Raw genomic sequence first — 18,682 nt, 5'->3', positions numbered from 1 at the left:
TAGTATGTCGGGTGTTCACAATGTCTTCCACATTTCCATGCTGAGGAAGTATGTACCAGATGAGTCACATGTGATTGATCATAGCACCATTGAGGTGAAGGAAAATGCTACATTTGTTGTCGAACCGGTTCGTATTTTGGATAGATCTACAAAGAAGCTTCGGAGGAAAGACGTGGAGCTAGTCAAGGTATTGTGGAGTCACCATGATGAGGGTGATGCATCTTGGGAGCTAGAGTCAGATATGATGACCAGATATCCACAGTTGTTTGTTGAGTGAGCTTGAATTTCGGGACGAAATTCCTTTAAGGGGGGTAGATTGTAATAACCCCAATTTTACGAACAATATTAGTTTGATTCGAATTCCATAAAATGTCGAATTTTAATTAGAATGAATGCGTTTGGTTGCGATGTTATTAAACGAGAACGTTTAATAAGAAAACGTTACGTTTCCGAACGAATTTATCGACTTTTAATCCGTTGCTCGGTTTCGAAAACTTTCTTCACGGAAGTTGTAGAGCTCGTTGATACGAGTTCGTGGATATGTGACGCGTTCGAAACGGACATCGTACGTGAAAGTTATTCGCGTCGGAAGTTAGTTTCCGATTTGGAAACTAGTATAAAAAGGATTTTTTGTTAACTAGGGTTTCCATAACAGGAAACCCTTTCACACCGCCGCTCTCTCCCTCGAACCCTCTCTCTTTCTCTCTCCCTCTCCCCGAAACTCCCCCTCTCCCTTCGAAAATTTCTCGATTCAATCCGGCGACTCCGGCCTTCGTGTCTCTCACCGCCGGTCCAAGGAGCTTCGCGTCGACGTTCACAGCCACCCTCGAGCTCGCCGCATCGTGCCTCGCCGCCGTTAGCTTCCTCGAGACAGCCCGAAGCTCGCCACAACTCGCGTCCTCACCAGCGGAGCTAGGGCACGGAGGAGGGCGGTACGACGTCGATCCTCACCTTGGTACTCTCGGTTTTCAATTTGGAGGCCAGACTTTATCAACCCGAGTTCTCTCCAAGGATTTGAACTTCACCGGCGATCCAAGCTTTTCCGAGGCCAAATCGGAGGTTCTAGCTTCGATTTAAGGTATGGTTTGTAGTGATTGATGGTTGATTGTGATTGTTAGACAGTTTTGGGATCGATTGAGGAGTTTGGAGGTGTGGGAGGAGGAGGAGTTGCCGCCGCCTAGAGGCGGCGCGTGGGAGTGAATAGGGTGGCGTAGGGGCTGCCTAGCACCGTAGGAAGATAGAGGAGGAGGAGGGGGAGAGGTTGCGCAAGGCGGTGGCGTCACACGCTCCGTGGTTAGCCTCGGTGCGTGGGCCCCACGTGCGGCCGGCCGGAGGTGGCGCGTGTGCCACACGCGCCGCCGTGTGAGGCGGTGTAAATAGTTTTGACTGAAGGGGTATTTTGGTAATTTACTGTGTAACGGTAAATGTAATTGTAAATTTTATTTACTACGGTAAATGTAATTAATTTTTACCTTCGGTAAATGTAAATATTAATTACTTTCAGTAAATGTGAAAAGTAATTTTGTAAAAGGGTAAATTAGTAAATTTTATTTACTGAATTTGTATTTACATTTAAAAACGTACGTATACGTACAGAAATACGTATTAATATTTATACGTACAGAAACACGTATTAATATTTATACGTACAGAAACACGTATTAATATTTATACGTACAGAAATATGTATTAATATTTATACGTACAGAAATACGTATTAATATTTATACGTACAGAAATACGTATTATTATTTATACGTACAGAAATACGTATTTAATATTTATACGTACAGAAATACGTATTAATATTTATACGTACAGAAATACGTATTAATATTTATACGTACAGAAATACGTATTAATATTTATACGTACAAAAATACGTATTAATATTTATACGTACAGAAATACATATTAATATTTATACGTACAGAAATACGTATTATTATTTATACGTACAGAAATACGTATTTAATATTTATACGTACAGAAATACGTATTAATTGAGTATTGTACAGTAACCGTGAATAGTGAACAGTGAACAGTAACTTCGTATAAACCAAAATTGCTGAACAGTAACCGTTTATTACTGTTTTGGCATTTAAAGGTTTACGAAACGATTCTAAATTCTTTTCTTATTCTTTTAAGGTGATCGTTAAATCGAGGAAAGGAAATATCATCGGGAATTGTGGAATTACGCTCGAGTCGTTAAGGTGAGTAAAATCTCACTGAATTACGAATCTACCCTCGTGGTGATTCAACATTTTTGCAAGTGTGTTTATTTAATGAATTACAACATGTATATAACTTAGTGGACTACGTATATATAGTATAATGGTAATAAATACATATATATATGTATAGTTCATTAAATTACATACTGTTATTAATTCATTAAAAATAGTCATCTCGGTGACAGAAAATTGTGCATGTGTGATTTTAATGGTACGATATGATGTGAGATTATCGTACGTAATTTTTCAGGTGTTTATGAAATATGACATGTATATGATATAGTGGACTATGTATGTATTGTATAAATGGTAAATAAATACGAGTATATATAGTTTGCTATATAATATACTGTTATGATTTTTATTATGGATATATTGTGAAAGTTTTAAAACGTACAATTTGATGAGTGATTATTGTACGTGATTTTATCACGGAAAATGTGAAATATTGTGATTTGTCTTCGGACGTGATGTGTGGTACAATATGATGTGAGATTATTGTACATGTGAGGCAAGTCGGAACCTAGCCTTTGGCCGGGCGAAAGTTACGATACAGTTAGAGCTCTAGTCTGTCTGCCATAGTACTGCATGGAGGTAACGGGTGGTTATCTGCTCATGGGTACTCAGCTTGTTTTGGATGTTGGGTGGCGGGTGGTTACCCAACATCAGCGGTATACTAAGTGAGGGGTAACGGACGTGTACCAGCGCTCATTAGTTACCATTTTGTGAAAGTATTAGAGTAACCAGATGGGTTGCTCGTTTTCTCATGATTTTCATTATACTGTGTTGATGTGGAGTTGTGTCTTTTATGAGACGAGAGTTATTTTAATATTTTACTCATACGAGCTGTAAAGCTTACCGGGTTTGTGTTGCAATCCCGGTGCACCAATTTCAATGGTGTAGGGGATACTTCCGCAGGTGCTGAGTAGTGGTGATTGAGTGACGACCCGAAGACTCGAAGTCGATCGCATCCAGTCGTGGTGAGATTCCAGCGTGGATTGTGTGTGTGATTTGGTGTGATTTTATTTGTGAGGTTGTTGTGAGGATTATACAATTCCATTTGTTATATGTTGAATTATCATTTGGGTTTGTAATAATCGGCTTGACTGAGTTATATTTTAAACTCAGATGTGATCCGCTGTTACGCTTTAATGATTTCGATTTATTTGAGATTATTTTGTGTTTAACGACTTTAGAATTTCGAGTTTTTAAGCTCGAAATTTTGGGGTCGTTACAATATAATATAGCAAACTATATATATATATATATATATACTTATTACCATTTATACAATATATATGTAATCCACTATATCATATACATGTCGTAATTCAATATTAAAAACTCTTGTAAAATCTTGAATCTCCGCAAGGGTAGATTCGTAAATATGTGAGATTTTACTCACCTTATCAACTCGAGCGTAATTCCACAATTTCCGAAGATAATTCATTTCCTTGATTTATCGATCACCTTGAAAAGATAAGAAAAGAAATTTAGAAACGTTTCGTAAACCTTTAAATGCCGTAACAGTAATAATCAGTTACTGTTCAGCAATTTTCGGTTTTACGAAGTTACTGTTCATCGAGTACTATTCACGTATGTACTATTCATGTATTTCCGTACAAATACTCATCCATTACGTATTCCTGTACGAGTACATACTAATTACGTATTTCTATACGTATAAATACTACTCCAAATATACATTCTGTTTCAGTAAATATTAATTACTGATTTACCCTTCTGAATTTACTTTTTACATTTACTGAATGTAATTTAAATCTACATTTACTATACGTAAATAAAATTTACTTTTACTGTACGTAAATCACATTTTTACATTCACCGTACGTAAAAATAAAATTTACAATTTACTGTGGTGGAGTCACTGTTCACGCGCCGCCGCACGTGGCGGCGCGTGGGGTACACGCGTCACTCGCCGGCGACCGCGCGTGGGGCCCACGCGCCTACTCCGACACCGGAGCGTATCACGTCACCTCCGCCCCAAAAACCATCCTCTCCTCCTCCACCACCTTCCTACGGTCTCAGACCACCCATAGACCGCTCCATGCTCCCACACGCGCCGCCTAAGGCGGCGGTGTTCATCAATTTTCCCCCCTCCTCCGATCTTACTCCAAAATCATTCCAAACCATCCAAAATTCAACAACAAACACACACAACCAATAATCACATCCATTCATACCTTGATCGAAGTTAAAAACCATCGATTTAGCATCGGAAGGCTCGGATCGCCGGTGGGGTTTCAATTCCTCGGGACGAACTTGGGGTTTGGCCTCCAAGTTGAAGGCAGAGGGCACCAAGGCGAGGATCGGCGTCGAGATTCCCTCATCCTCGCTCGTGCGTCGCCGGAGGTGATGCTGATGGTGGCGACGAAGCTCGCGGTCTCGGGTTGAAGTGCGGAGGCTCATGGCATCGCGAGAAGATGCGTCGACCTCGGGGTCGACTGCGGAGGTCCATGCGGCGCTCTGGGGGTCGGCGGTGAGAGGCACGGTGGCCTAGAGGCTGAGATCGCCGGCCTGGTTTTTCGAGAGTGAGGGAGGGACTCGGGGAGAGACACACGAAAGGGAGAGGGAGAGAAAAGGAGGCGCGGGGTGGGTTTCCTGAAATGGAAACCCTAGCTCCTTTAATTGTCTATTTATACCTGTTACCAAAATCGGAAACGAACTTCCGACCTTAATAACTTTCACGTCCGATGTCCGATTCGAATGCGTCATATACTGACGAACTCGTATCGACGAGCTCTACGACTTTCGTGAAGAAAGTTTTCGCAACTGAGTGACGGAATAAAAGTCGATAAATACGTTGCGGGAACGTAACGTTTTTCTAATAAACGTTTCGAGAACGTTTCCGTTCTTGTTTCGTAATGTCACAAACAACCAAATTTCGTTTAAAATGAGTTCCACGACTTTATAAAAATTAAATCGTACCAAAAGTAGTTTCGAAAAATCGGGTTATTACAGTTTCTGCCTTTAGTCTCTCATTCAGAAATATATATGTATACTCGATTTCGACGTCATATATAAATATACAGTCCTTATTCAAATTAAAATTTTATTTTGAAATTACAGAATAAAGTTAATGACCGATTACCTGCACGTAGGTCCATATTCTCTAATAATCTCTAGCAATCAAAACTACATTTATCTTCTCATCAACCTTTACATCAAAATTCCCGAAGCACTTAGAATTAAGAATAAATGGTAACAACCAAGTTACCGTCACCTGCATATCTCGATAGCATCTCCAACACTGGAAGAAGGAAGCACCTAGCTAGGCCGATGGCATTCTCATCTCTGCCACCATGGTACGGGTTCTGATCACCTGGTCAGCAGTTGAGCACATTGACGTCCGATCTGGCCAAACAGTGGCACTCAACTGTCGTCCGATCTGGCCAAACAGTGGCCGATCGGTCAGATCAGACGACAGTTGAGCGCCACCTGGTGCTCAACTGCTGACCAGGGGAACAGGGTTGACCATGGTACACCACCACCTTAATGATTGGATTACATTGACGTTGATTCCTACAAATGATCTTCACATCTTTCTTTATAAATAAAGAGTTAAACTTCTTTTCGATGCTAATAAACAACTTACTTGACCCTTAGAAAAAAGCCCATTGGTTGGTCGTCGCTGACATTAAAATGGTAAGGATTCCATTCTAATTTATTGCTTATTGCTTATTGGATGTTTGTTTATTGGTGATGGCTCCATTGGTGCTGATCGAGCGGAACTCAATCATATCCTCTCCTTTTTCTTTTCTTTTTGACAATTCCTTCATATCCTCACTTGAAAAACCAACTCAACTTGCACTTGCATGTACAATATAAATTATAAGGGTGGGGATTCTTATATTCAATAAGACCCCGACTAGACGAACATCCCTCTATATAATGATGATGCTTTCCGACTTCCAGAGTATTAGGCTTGCAGTTATTACAAAGTATAAACATGTCTCAAATGTTCATGCAATTCCCTTTAGCATTTGCTGGTGCTTTCACTGTGATGATGCTGCTAGGTCGGCTAGGTCATGCCCAGGATCAATCAGGTACACAATAGTTCACGTTAAATTTTTGTTTTCCTCAATTTGAGAGGGTGTTGTTGTATGGTGTGCATCAACTCTATTATAAAGTTGTAAATGTACTTATCAGTTATCACTATAGTAATATTGTTCTTAAAGTTGTAACTGAGTTTAAAGTTGTAAATTAACTGTATTTTACAACTTAAGTGGTTAAAGTAGTAAAATTAGTGTTGAAAGTGGTAATTTTGTCCTTAAAGTTGTAATTAAAAAATTGACGACTTAATTATCACTTTGAGGACTAATATTTTTACGTAACGACGGAAGTGCTACAACTTTGAGAACTCAGTTACAATTTTGGGAACAATATTACTATTTTAGTGACGCATTTTACAATATGCATCAATTTATTCTAGAATTTCCCAACTTGTGAAATTTTAGTATGATTTAATGCATGGTATCAACCTTATCTTAAAATTGTAAATTGAGTAACCAAAATAGTAATATTGTCCTCAAAGTTGTAACTTAGTTCCTAAAGTTGTAATTCTATTTTAAAAATTCCGTCGTTTAGATAGCTACATGAGGTGTTAAATTGATGATTGAATCGGCCAACTTGTAATTACAACTTTAAAAACAAAATTACCACTTTCAATAATAATATAATTAAGGACTCAAGCGTAAAGTAAAGTTTTCCACTTTAAGAACTCAGTTACAACTTTGAGGACAATATACTACATTGATGGCTTATTTTACAACTTTATGATAAAGTCACATTCTAACCTTACCTGAATTTATTGAATTGGAATAATAGATTGCGACTACTTATAAATTTCTTTATCCATTTTAATTTTAATTTTATTATAATTTATTTTTTGATGGAGGCACCATCTTAGGGTGACCTCTCTCCTCTTTCAAAAAAAACTTATATGAATAGTTAAGATCGGTCATGTGGCTGAAAGTACAGTTAAACCTCTATAAATTAATAGCATCGGGACCGGTAAAAATTATTAATTAAGCGAGATTATTAATTTATCAGGATGAATTTTAGCCTAAATTTCTTATTTGGGACTGATAAAAAGTATTATTTTAGCGAGGTTATTAATTTAACGAGGTTCTATTGTATTATCATCATACATGTTGAGTTTATATACAAATTGAAACACACACACGCACATATATATATTTATTTATGTTTATATACAATTCTTATGCAGAGTAAATCTTTACTTTAATATTACAAAGCGAAATTCCAATTCTGACTTTTTTTGGTTAAATTTTTCTATCATAAGTCATTCAATATTTAGGTATACATGACATGATCATCTCTACAAAGTTTCATCTAATTCGGTTATCCTTAAGGTATTTAAATTATATTAAATTAATGAAAGAATAAAAAAAAGTTCAACGTAAACTGTTCGTATAAATCTCAATTTTAAAAGCTCAAATGATTGTCAAATTAGATGAAATTTGTAGAGATGACTGTGTCATGTATACCTAAATTTTGAATGACATATGATAAAAAAATTTGACCGAAAAGTAAACTCGAATATGAACTTCACAATGTAATTTTAAAGTGAATGTTCACTCTGAACCAGTGAGTGTGTGTGTGTATATATATACATATACATCAACCACCAATTATTTAAAATTAAATAATTATTGGAATAACTTAGTATGAGGTATAAAACGTAGAACACATAAAAAAATAAACCTAGATTTATACAATTCGAATAACCTTTTGTTTTAAAGTACATGTCATTAAAAATTATTTTTTACAATTTAATCAAAGGATGGTGGTCCCGTGATATTTGTATGCATAAAAAAAATGTTTACCTACTGAATGAATCAATAAAAATCAAGAAATAGAGGGATTCAAATGAATGTTTGTTTGTCAAGAAAAAAAAAATTAAGGAACATAGGTTTGGTGAGTGAGTGAAAAGTGTCATACGCAATTTGTTAAAGTATACGCGAATAACCTTATCAAAGCTATTTTAGAAATTTTAGAGGAGATCTTGTGAACAAAAATTTGTATGGAAAATGAAAAAGGAGGTGTAGAGAGCATGCAACCTTGCATAAATTTGGAGGTTGCAATATATAACAACTCCCTTTAACTTAAAATTAAAGGATTTCGAAAATAATAATCAGAATTTTGTTTTTTTTAACAGCTCAAATGCTGAAATTAGGCTCAGTTTCATTTTGTTTAGTGACATAAGTCTCTCATCGTAAGTAAGAGGCTGTGAATTCGACTCACAACATACTCGTTGTAACAATTTGTAATATTTAATATAAAAATGTTGAAATTAGTTTTTTGTAAGTTAAATTTTCAACAATTCACATGCAAATATTAGAATATGTCACTAAACTAAATGATACTTTTTGTTTATTTTATTTTATTAGATGCATTTGAATTACAACAATGAATTTTTATGAGTCAAATTTATGACATCCCACTTAACAATAGGAGACTATTCCACTAGAGCAAATGATATTGGGAATTAATTTTTTTGTTTTGAGTCAAGAATGGTTTTTCATTTTTCCTCGAGAATACTCAATGAGATTTAAACTTTACTGACTTCCACTTAACTTGTGGACTGGAGTACGATACATCTACCATATCAGTTCTTGGTCATCACATACAAATAATCAAGGTCTTCCTATGCAATCTTTTCTCAGACTTCATTAGCATAAATTGTGGCCTACAACAAAATTCAGACTACACAGACAGCACAACAACCATTCGATACACTCCAGACACTGATTTCATTGACACCGGTGAGGGCAGAACCGTATCGCGTGCCGATGATTTACAGCGTCAGTTTTCGTTTCTTAGAGTTTTTCCTGAAGGAATCAGGAACTGTTACAAAATAGACATTAAAAGCGGGCAAAAGTATTTGATACGGGCAAGCTTTATGTATGGCAATTATGATGGGGAAGATAGTTTACCTGAATTTGAATTACATCTTGGAGCTAATTTTTGGGATTATGTGGCATTCACTCAAATGGATTCTCACACAATCAAGGAGCTAATACATATTCCTATGCGAAATTACATACATGTTTGTCTGGTTAACATAAATAAAGGGGTTCCGTTTATATCGACTATAGAACTCAGGCGTTTACCCAAGGATAGTTATCAAACAGAAGCCGGGTCTTTGGCACTTTTGCAGCGAAGTAACATGGCAGCAAATGATACTATATACAGGTGATTGAAATATGCATATAATAAATTAATTGATGCTGCTAATTTAATGTCAAATGTCCTTGATGACACAATTATCATATATAGAACATGTATTCATTAATAGCACTGCCTAACGGTATGAGATTGTTATATGTCATTCAAATGAGCATCCCCAATCCCTTTACAATAATTTCTCTTTTATAGAGAAGTAAAATTCAAAGTTTCTTAATTTTTCAACATCAACTCCAACAATTTACTTATTTTGCAGAGATTTCTATATTTATTATTACACTCATTTTTCTAGATTCATATCTAATTTCATAATTTTATGGCATTTATTACTAATTTTTTTAATTTAATTGCTTTTCCAAATGGATTGATTTTGACAATTTATGTTTTTTAACGTGTTGAATATGGGATATATTAAAATTTATTACTTGTACTATCTCTATAAATTTGATTATTGCTGTAAATTTGAAGAAATAACTTTTCATTTTCATCAATTTCTCTATTTAAAAAGAATGTGATACAGACCCTGTTGGAGTGGGAAAAGCCGAAATATTTTTTAAATTTCATCTTTTTCTCTAAAATAGATATACAGTTGAAGATGCTCAATGCATCTTTAGCAAAGGTTTTAATCCGGCTTTATAATTCTTTGGGTGCGGCTATTGTCACCATACGAGGTTCTTTGTTCACCCTATTTGCTCATTCCACCTTACATTTATATTTTCAAATCTAAATTTACTCAATCACCATTTATCTTCCTGGAATTATCTTTATACACATCCAATTAAGAATTTATTTTTGTTAATTAAGTGTTTTTATTTAATATCTTAGTATATGGTAATTTCTCAAATTTCCTTTCGCGAAACAAAATTTCCTTATAAAATTTCTTTCATTTTCTAATTACAATCTGAAACAGTTTCAAATGCTTAAAACAAAACCATTTCCTTAAAACAGCAATATTCGACTATTTCGATTCATGTCTAAAGATATAATGTTAATAGTTGTGACTAATGGAGAAAGAGTTGTTTTCTTTCTAAGTTGTACTTAGTATTGTATAGATTTTGATCAAGTTAACATAATTATTTTGTGAGATGAATAACAATTTAATGATGATGGGAGAAAAAAAAGACTAATGAAATATATAGTCTTTCGTATTAATTTGGTAAGAAATTACATCCCTTCTTATTAATTTGGTAAGAAATTAGTGTACGTATTAGTCAATTTATATTTGATAATGTAGTCTTTTAATAAGTGAAACATATATCGGTGAACAAAGAACATGTTAGGGTGTCAATAGCTTAAAGTATATTTTGTCCAACCACTTTTAAAACATAATTCATTAATTACTCTAATCTGCTACTTTGAAAGTTATTTACTAGTATATTATTTATTAGTTGAATAAATATATATATATATATATATATATACTAGTCTTAATACACATGCCATGTATGTGTGAAGCAGTTTTTTTTTTTCATTTTTATTTATATCAAAAAAATGAAATGGGTATAGATAGTGGGAAGTTACCATGCAGTGGATAGTGGGATGAGAGTTATCCAACAGTTTTCTTCATTTTCTGATTTTTTTTATTTATTATTTATTATTTTTAAATTTACCATAATATCCTTCATATATTAAAATATGTTTAAAATTAAACTATAGTCAAAGGTTATTTATGTTATTTCACACTCACTTTGTCATAGTGAGTTATGTTTATATATATATATTCAGAGTGAAGCTTCATTCTGAAATTACAGAGTAAAGTTCTAATTCTGGCACACTTTTTGGTCAAATTTTTCATTTTGAGTGATTCAATATTTAGGTATGTTATTCAAGATTATATCTACAAAGTTTTATCAAATTTGGTTATCCTTAAGGTATTGAAATTAATTAAATCAATGAATGAATTAAAACTGTTCAATGCAAATTATTCGTGTAAATCTCAATTTTGAAAGCTCAAACCATTGTCAAATTGGATGAAACTTTGTAGAGATGATCTTGAATAACATACTTCAATATTGAATCACTCAAAATGAGAAAATTTGATCGAAAAATGTCAGAATTGGAACTTCACTCTATAATTTCAGAGTGAAATTTCATTTTAAATAGATATTGTTAAGCAATAAATGAATAAACTACATATACAGTATAGTATAACAACAACTAAAAAATTATTTAATTAAACTCCCAAAAAATGATTAAGTTGGCAAGATTTTAAATGTAGAACCCCACATTTGTATTTTTATATATGTTTATGAGCAAGATAACTAATGAAGATATATAGAAAAGTCAGGTGAAATTAATGATAAATGTATGTCTTTACAACTACGGACGCCCAAAATCTTCCCCAAAAAATGAAATGCAATTCTGCTACTGTGTTGGTTAATACTGATAAATAAACAAGAGAGATATTAGGGTAAATATAAATGAAAAATAGGGAAAAAAACAAAACAAAAGTTTAAAGATGCCAAACTGAGACATGAGATTGTGGGATTAAGAGCATCTCCAACAGCTCATCTAAAACTCAAATAATGTCTATTATAGAGGAAAAATATCAATTTTTAGCTCCAACAGTTCCTCTAAATTTTCCTCTATAATAGAGAAAATGGGAAGAGAGAAAAAAAAATCTCTACATTTGTATAATTTTTAAAATATGTATAATTTTGAAAACAATCTCTAAACTTTATTTCTTACAAAAAAATTCATCTTTCCATTCTAAAAAATAACCCAAAAAAAGGAATGATTTATCACTGATTCTCTGGTATTGGTATAAATTATGGCATTATGAGATTCAATTTGATTTTCATTTAATTATACACTTTGTATTTAATTTTATACAATAGAATAGATGAGCTGTTGGAGTTAAGACCTTTTTTTTTTAGAGATTTAGTGTTTTTATCTTCTATAATAGAGAATTTTAAAATGAGTTTTAGATATGCTCTAAGAGATTGAGGAGAATGTGTCAAGTTGCAGTTGCGTTAGTGAGGATGTTAATTAATGATAATTTTTATAAATAACCCCGTTTCTTAATTAGTAATCTGATGAAATATCTCTATATATTCAGGTACCCAAACGATAATAATGATCGTATATGGTATCCTGAATTCAGTGGTGATTGGGAAGAACTAACTACTTTGTTGCCCATTTCGGATGAATCCCCTTACCAGCTCCCATCTGTTGTCATGAGTACTGCTGCGACACCAGATTCTATTGCAAGCAAATATCTGAATTTTTCATGGGCGCCCAAAGTCGTTGATAAAAATGCATCATATTATATTTATATGCACTTTGCAGATTTTGTACTGTTGAACGGCAGCTGGTCCAGAGAGCTCGATATTACCATCAATGGAGAGCTTATTTCAGCGCCATTTTCCCCAGTTTATTTGCAAACAACAACGAAAAATACCACTGTTGCTGCAGAAAGAGGAAATTATTATTTTTCAATATTTTCACCTGGGATATCTTATCGATCGATCCTGAATGCCTATGAGATTTATATGACAAAAGAGTTCTTAGTATTAGAAACAAACCAACAAGACGGTACATATTTCTTTCTCGCACTCTTTAATTTCAATTTTCCGGTGGACGATGTCTAATCCATGCGGATATATTGATAATTAATAGTTTTTAGTTTTGACAAACAAATTAAATGTCCTATTGTATACTCATTTTTCCTCTAATCATACTTAGTTGAAGCAATTACAAATCTCAAGTCAACATATCAAATCACTAAGAATTGGCAAGGAGATCCATGCAATCCTCAAGTTTACCTGTGGGAAGGCGTGGCCTGTAGCTATCCTGTGAATAACTCCTCACGAATCATATCCCTGTGAGTATACACATATACATATTACTAAAGTTAATATTTAGACGAAACACACTTTTCAATCATATATTCAATCTGATCATACTTATCAATATATTGGCATATATATATGTGTGTGTGTTTGTCATCGATTTCTATAAATTTTCGGTTAAGTTAGTGATTCTTACGACATTCAAAACTATGGTTCAACAATATAAACGCGAATGATTCAAGTTGAGTAGATTTAATTTGTTATTCACTTATTCTACATAATATACTTTAAATTTGTTGACAGTCATCAAATTTCCTAATAATTGCAGATGATCATGATATATAATTATAAGTTGGTTATAATGGAAAAACATGATCAAAAATTGAGTCAAAGTTATTTAGGTGCGGCTATTACAACCCTACAGATTATAGTTTACTTTGTTCACCATGCTAATATTTGTCTTAATAGAAGTTCCAAGTTGAAGCTTCTGGTCGACAAACATGAAAAAAAAAATGAAATTGTATTAGCCACCGCAACCTCTCCTTTGCAAATCTCCGTTCAATCTTCTATAAGAAGCCAATTGTGCATCATATGTACAATCCAACTCCTCAGTATATGAGTCGATGATGTTTCATCATTTAATGCATTCATCATGCCATTCATGCGTGATTTTTAGTTTTTTACCAGACCTAAATTGGCACCTCTACACGACTACACAATAGTCTCTAACCCAGACTATACTTATCACCTTCTGATTTTATAGTCTCTTGCTCCATCAATAAGTGTCAGTATAAATGTATAATACTGTAGTCTGTTAGAGTTCTTTGCTAGCAAGTAGAGAAAACTAAAAAGACATGAATTTAGAAGGAGAGGCACCGTACCGTACAGTTTGATATGACAAAATTGCGATATAATTTCTTTGCAACGGTAGACAACATAGGGTCAACAAAGTAAACTGTATGTATGCTGAAAATAATCCCACTAATATAAATATAAATGTATATATAAATGTGTGTCTTGGGCTCAGTTATATCACTTATTAATTAAATAAGCTGTACAACATGCAATCTGCAGGGACTTGTCATCGAGTGGATTAACAGGAGAGATAGCTGATTATATTGCTAATCTCACAATGATAGAGACTTTGTAAGTATCACACTACTGAGAGGGCAGCAGGACATTTTTATTGAGGGATCTCTTTTTATGTCAACTTAGAGGGGTCAATTATTTAATTTACTTTTTTTTATCACATATTAAGTAGACATTTTAAAAAGTTTTCAGCCGAGAGCATTCAAAATTACGATATATATATATATGGAAATGATTGAGAGCGGACGTCCGCACCGGTGCGGATTCGGCGATTCCGGCGACCGGCGGCATGCACGACGATGTGGAAGATGGTGGCCACACTTCCTCCTTCCGGTGTTGTAGCTCCGGCTGGCACAACCAAGAGCGCCAGGAAGGGGGAGTTAGGTCGGCATCTTCCGTGTTGTCGTCGCACGTCATCGGTCGCCGGAATCGCTGAATCTGCACCGGTGCGGACATTTGCTTCATAACCGACCTATATATATATATATATAATCAGACAATTTTAATATATCTATTAATTTAATTTAGTTAGATACCTTAATTATCACTTTTGATTGAAAATTTACATGAATGATGTAACTATAGACCTTATATATTGAATGGTATTCGAAGATGGTACATGTACGTGATTGATGTTGACTTAATAATCAATCCCTCAAAATGACTAAATTAAAAATGAATCCCTTAATGGATGAGCCCTTTTGTAAGTACATTCGATCACCTGTACTTCTCTAGTACGTACACAAGTCAATTATGAGTTCAAGATATAAGAGAATGCGTAGGAAACTATAATATTTCATTCATATATATGTTCAAAAGTTCAGTTGGTAAAGTTTCTATATAATTAGTTTAATTAAATTGATTTGAGCTGCCATGTATGTTTCAGGGATTTATCAAATAACAAACTATCAGGAGAAATTCCAGAGTTCTTGGCGCACATGCCAAAGTTAAAATATTTGTAAGTAATATTTGGCCACACAATCGAGTTTAGGCCAGTAGTCCCAGTACGGTGCTGAGCTATGCATGATTAGTATAAGTAATGTTCTTAAGCAAACGGTAATTCACACTTTCTGATATGCAATCCAGACTCCTTTCTTCTTTTAGCCAAGTTTTTTTTTTCTCAAATTCTTTAAGTTAAAGTTCCTACAAACAGAAAACATTTAAGATTATAATAACACCGATATATATATATATATATATATATATATATATATATATATATATATATATATATATATATATATATATATATATATAGTCTCTATCAAGAGTGAAGCTTCACTCTAGAATTACAGAGTGAAATTCTAATTTTGACACACTTTTCGGTCAATTTTTTTCACCATAAGCGATTCAATATTTAGGTATGCTATTCAAGATCATCCCTACAAAATTTCATCTAATTCGGACATCGTTTGCTCTTTCAAAATTGAGATTTACACGAACGGTTCACGTTGAACAGTTTTAATTCATTCATTGATTTAATCTAATTTCAATATTTTAACGATGTCCGAATTAGATGAAATTTTATAGGGATGATTTTGAATAGCATACTTAAATATTGAATCGCTAATGATGAAAAAAATTGACCGAAAAGTGTCAAAATTGGAACTTCACTCTGTAATTTCAGAGTTAAGCTTCACTCTGGATAGAGACTATGACTATATATATATATATATATATATATATATATATAGACACTTCAGGGATCCAGCTGCTCAGCTTAGTTTTTTGGTGCTTTGATTCGCTTGAATCCTTATAACGACTAAGTAAACACGAGTGTGTATATAAGTTGATTGCATCATCTTTACTTACTGCAATGATTATAAGTAATCCAAGCACAGAAATCCAAATCCTTTCACAGAATTGGGTATCAATGTAGCAGTTCGGTTTCTCTCCAAAAACCTAAGCGTAGATTCGAATTATTATGCACTGTATTTTGATGTTTCCTGGAATTTTTATATGACCTGCTGTGGACCTAGTGGTGGTGGATGTGGTAATTTTGTAAAAATTAATCCATGGTTAATTTACATGTGCAGAAACTTAAATAAAAATGAGTTAAACGGCTCAGTTCCTGTTGTCCTTGCTACAAAAGGAGATGAAGGTTTGTCATTGAGGTACGTACATTCATGATCCATTTTCACACATTTCTGGCAAAATAGAGCCTAAACTCGTGGCGATTTAGTGAAGTTTCGCGAGCCGAGAGGATCGGCACATTAAGGCGATTATCTTTCTAATAATGATTATTTTAATTAAAGATATATAAATTTCTCTAAAATAAAATTAGATGTATATATACTTTTATTACTTGTAAACCAGAACTCACATTGTAAACTAAAAGACCTGTGAAAATATGATTTAACCCTTATACTATAGATTACGTTGAAATAGATTTAAATAAATAAAAAAATTAGTAATAAATAAAATAATATAAAAATAAATTCAAACATTTTTTCTCTTAAATCTCTTTGTAACTTCCTCAAATCCAACTTTTTTCTCTACACAAACGTGAGTTTTTCTCCTGGTAACTTCCTCAACTCCCACTTTTGCTCCACCCACCCTCAATTTTCCCCGGTAAATATTTTTCAAAAGATTAATTGCACAAACGGTGTGTGCTTTATTGCTAGTATTTGTGATAGTTTTCATTGTAGCAAAATGAGGTAAAAATGAAGTAAGGAACCAGCCAATCAAAATCTTACAAAAAATATCCACATATTCAAACCCAAATGTAGAAGAAGAGGGTATAGAACTGATACAGTATTTTAATTCAATGGCCATCATAAGACGTTGTATAAAATTCAAATTAAAAACAAAAGTCTTCGTCTTTTGCGTCTCACCTCTACGCCCAGCTCCGTTTTCATAAGAACCGCTACCCTGATCGCCTAGCGGTTGCTTTTCCAGCAACTCGCCTCAGGTTGAGGTCCCAGGGCTTTTTCTTGTCGCTCTTCACCAGAGCGCCCATCGAGGCGTCGCCTTTGAAAATACTTGTTAGCGTAGAATTTAACGATGAGTACAACACAAAATATCTCTTCTTTCTCTTGAGGTAATAATGGCATGAATTGTAATTATGGTTATTGTCGTTGACATTATATTACAATTTAGTAATAATTGTATGTTTTTAATTTAAGATTGTCTTCTCGCTGTATAATATTAACGACTAATTTTGGTACCAACTAAATACGATAAACCGAGGCAAGTACTAGGACTAATATTGCGCGTAACCCTGATCTCAACATTTAGTAATAATTGTTTGTTGTTTTGTCAGTGTCTGCGAAAATCCAGGTTTGACAGGGCAGTTGCCTTGCGTGAAGAAGAAGAAGAATCAGATTGTTATTCCGGTGGTTGTGTCAATTATTGTAGTGTTATTGGTCTCGTCCATCTCAGCAGCTATATTGTGGAAACGTAAAACGGGTCTCGGTAAGACTCCATATATTGATGCTCGTAAAGTCATAGTATATGCCCCTACTTTTGTACTAAGACCTCTTTTTTTTTTTTTTTTTGGATTATGTGGTTTAGCTATTTGGAAATTCCGGAGAGTTGGTGGAGGACATGATGATGGAGGTGGGTTTGTAAAAGTGTACTATGATAATTTTTCATTTTTGTTTTCTGTTTTTGGTCTGAATACTTGGGTAATCCCTTTCCTCTACTTCTCTCAACTTTAGGGCAATGCGATGTATTTTTGAGTTTCAGAGGGAAGGATACGCGCAAAGGTTTCACACATAATCTGTACGAAGCTTTAAGTACAGAAGGAATCACGACATTTTTTGATGATCATAAGCTCGCAATAGGAGCTGAAATAGCGCCTTCGCTTCTCGCTGCAATAGAATCATCAAAGGTTTCTGTCATTGTGTTCTCAAAAAACTACGTTTCGTCAAGTTGGTGTTTGGATGAACTTGTTAAGATCCTTGAGTGTAAGAAGTCGAAGCAGCAAGTTGTTATCCCAATTTTCTACAAAGTGGAGCCATCAACTGTACGACATCAATCTGATACTTTTGCTCTTGAGGGGCTGGTACACAACAGGGACAAGATCCCTACATGGCGAGCGGCTCTCACAGAAGTAGCAAGTTTGTCGGGAGTGGCTTACCAGGACGGCCCGTATGTTATATTGAATATTCTAACAGCTTATCGACTTATATATATTCTCACTCTGGTGATTGAGCAAAACATGATTTTTCTGTATATATTTTCAAACTGACAGGTATGAATCTGACTTGATCAAGGAAATTGTTACAAAGATATCGGATATTGTCAATAAGGAGGAGGAAAAGAAAGGAGCTAAACCCTAAAAAGCCAGTTTACCAGTTATTATACCTCGCTCATATGCTTTCCATCCACTTGTAC

General features: G+C 34.2%; 2 protein-coding genes across 4 annotated transcripts in view; one reads left to right on the top strand and one right to left on the bottom strand.

Annotated features, from left to right (window-relative positions):
• Window positions 1–18,682, bottom strand: part of LOC126798665 (disease resistance protein RPV1-like) — a 79,561-nt gene that overhangs the window by 50,065 nt on the left and 10,814 nt on the right. The window lies entirely within an intron of this gene.
• On the top strand, window positions 6,174–18,676 carry LOC126798666 (probable LRR receptor-like serine/threonine-protein kinase At1g05700). Its single transcript, XM_050525683.1, has 11 exons — window positions 6,174–6,301; window positions 8,945–9,473; window positions 12,523–12,998; window positions 13,149–13,287; window positions 14,330–14,401; window positions 15,231–15,302; window positions 16,381–16,458; window positions 17,607–17,758; window positions 17,858–17,902; window positions 18,004–18,436; window positions 18,540–18,676. Exons 1-11 carry the CDS (start codon window positions 6,205–6,207, stop codon window positions 18,625–18,627), a joined length of 2,181 nt encoding a protein of 726 aa, XP_050381640.1. The 5' UTR covers window positions 6,174–6,204; the 3' UTR covers window positions 18,628–18,676.

Source organism: Argentina anserina, chromosome 6 (assembly GCF_933775445.1).
Source record: "Argentina anserina chromosome 6, drPotAnse1.1, whole genome shotgun sequence".
In the NCBI taxonomy this organism is placed as follows: domain Eukaryota; kingdom Viridiplantae; phylum Streptophyta; class Magnoliopsida; order Rosales; family Rosaceae; genus Argentina; species Argentina anserina.
This window is presented reverse-complemented; position numbering and strand designations above follow the sequence as displayed.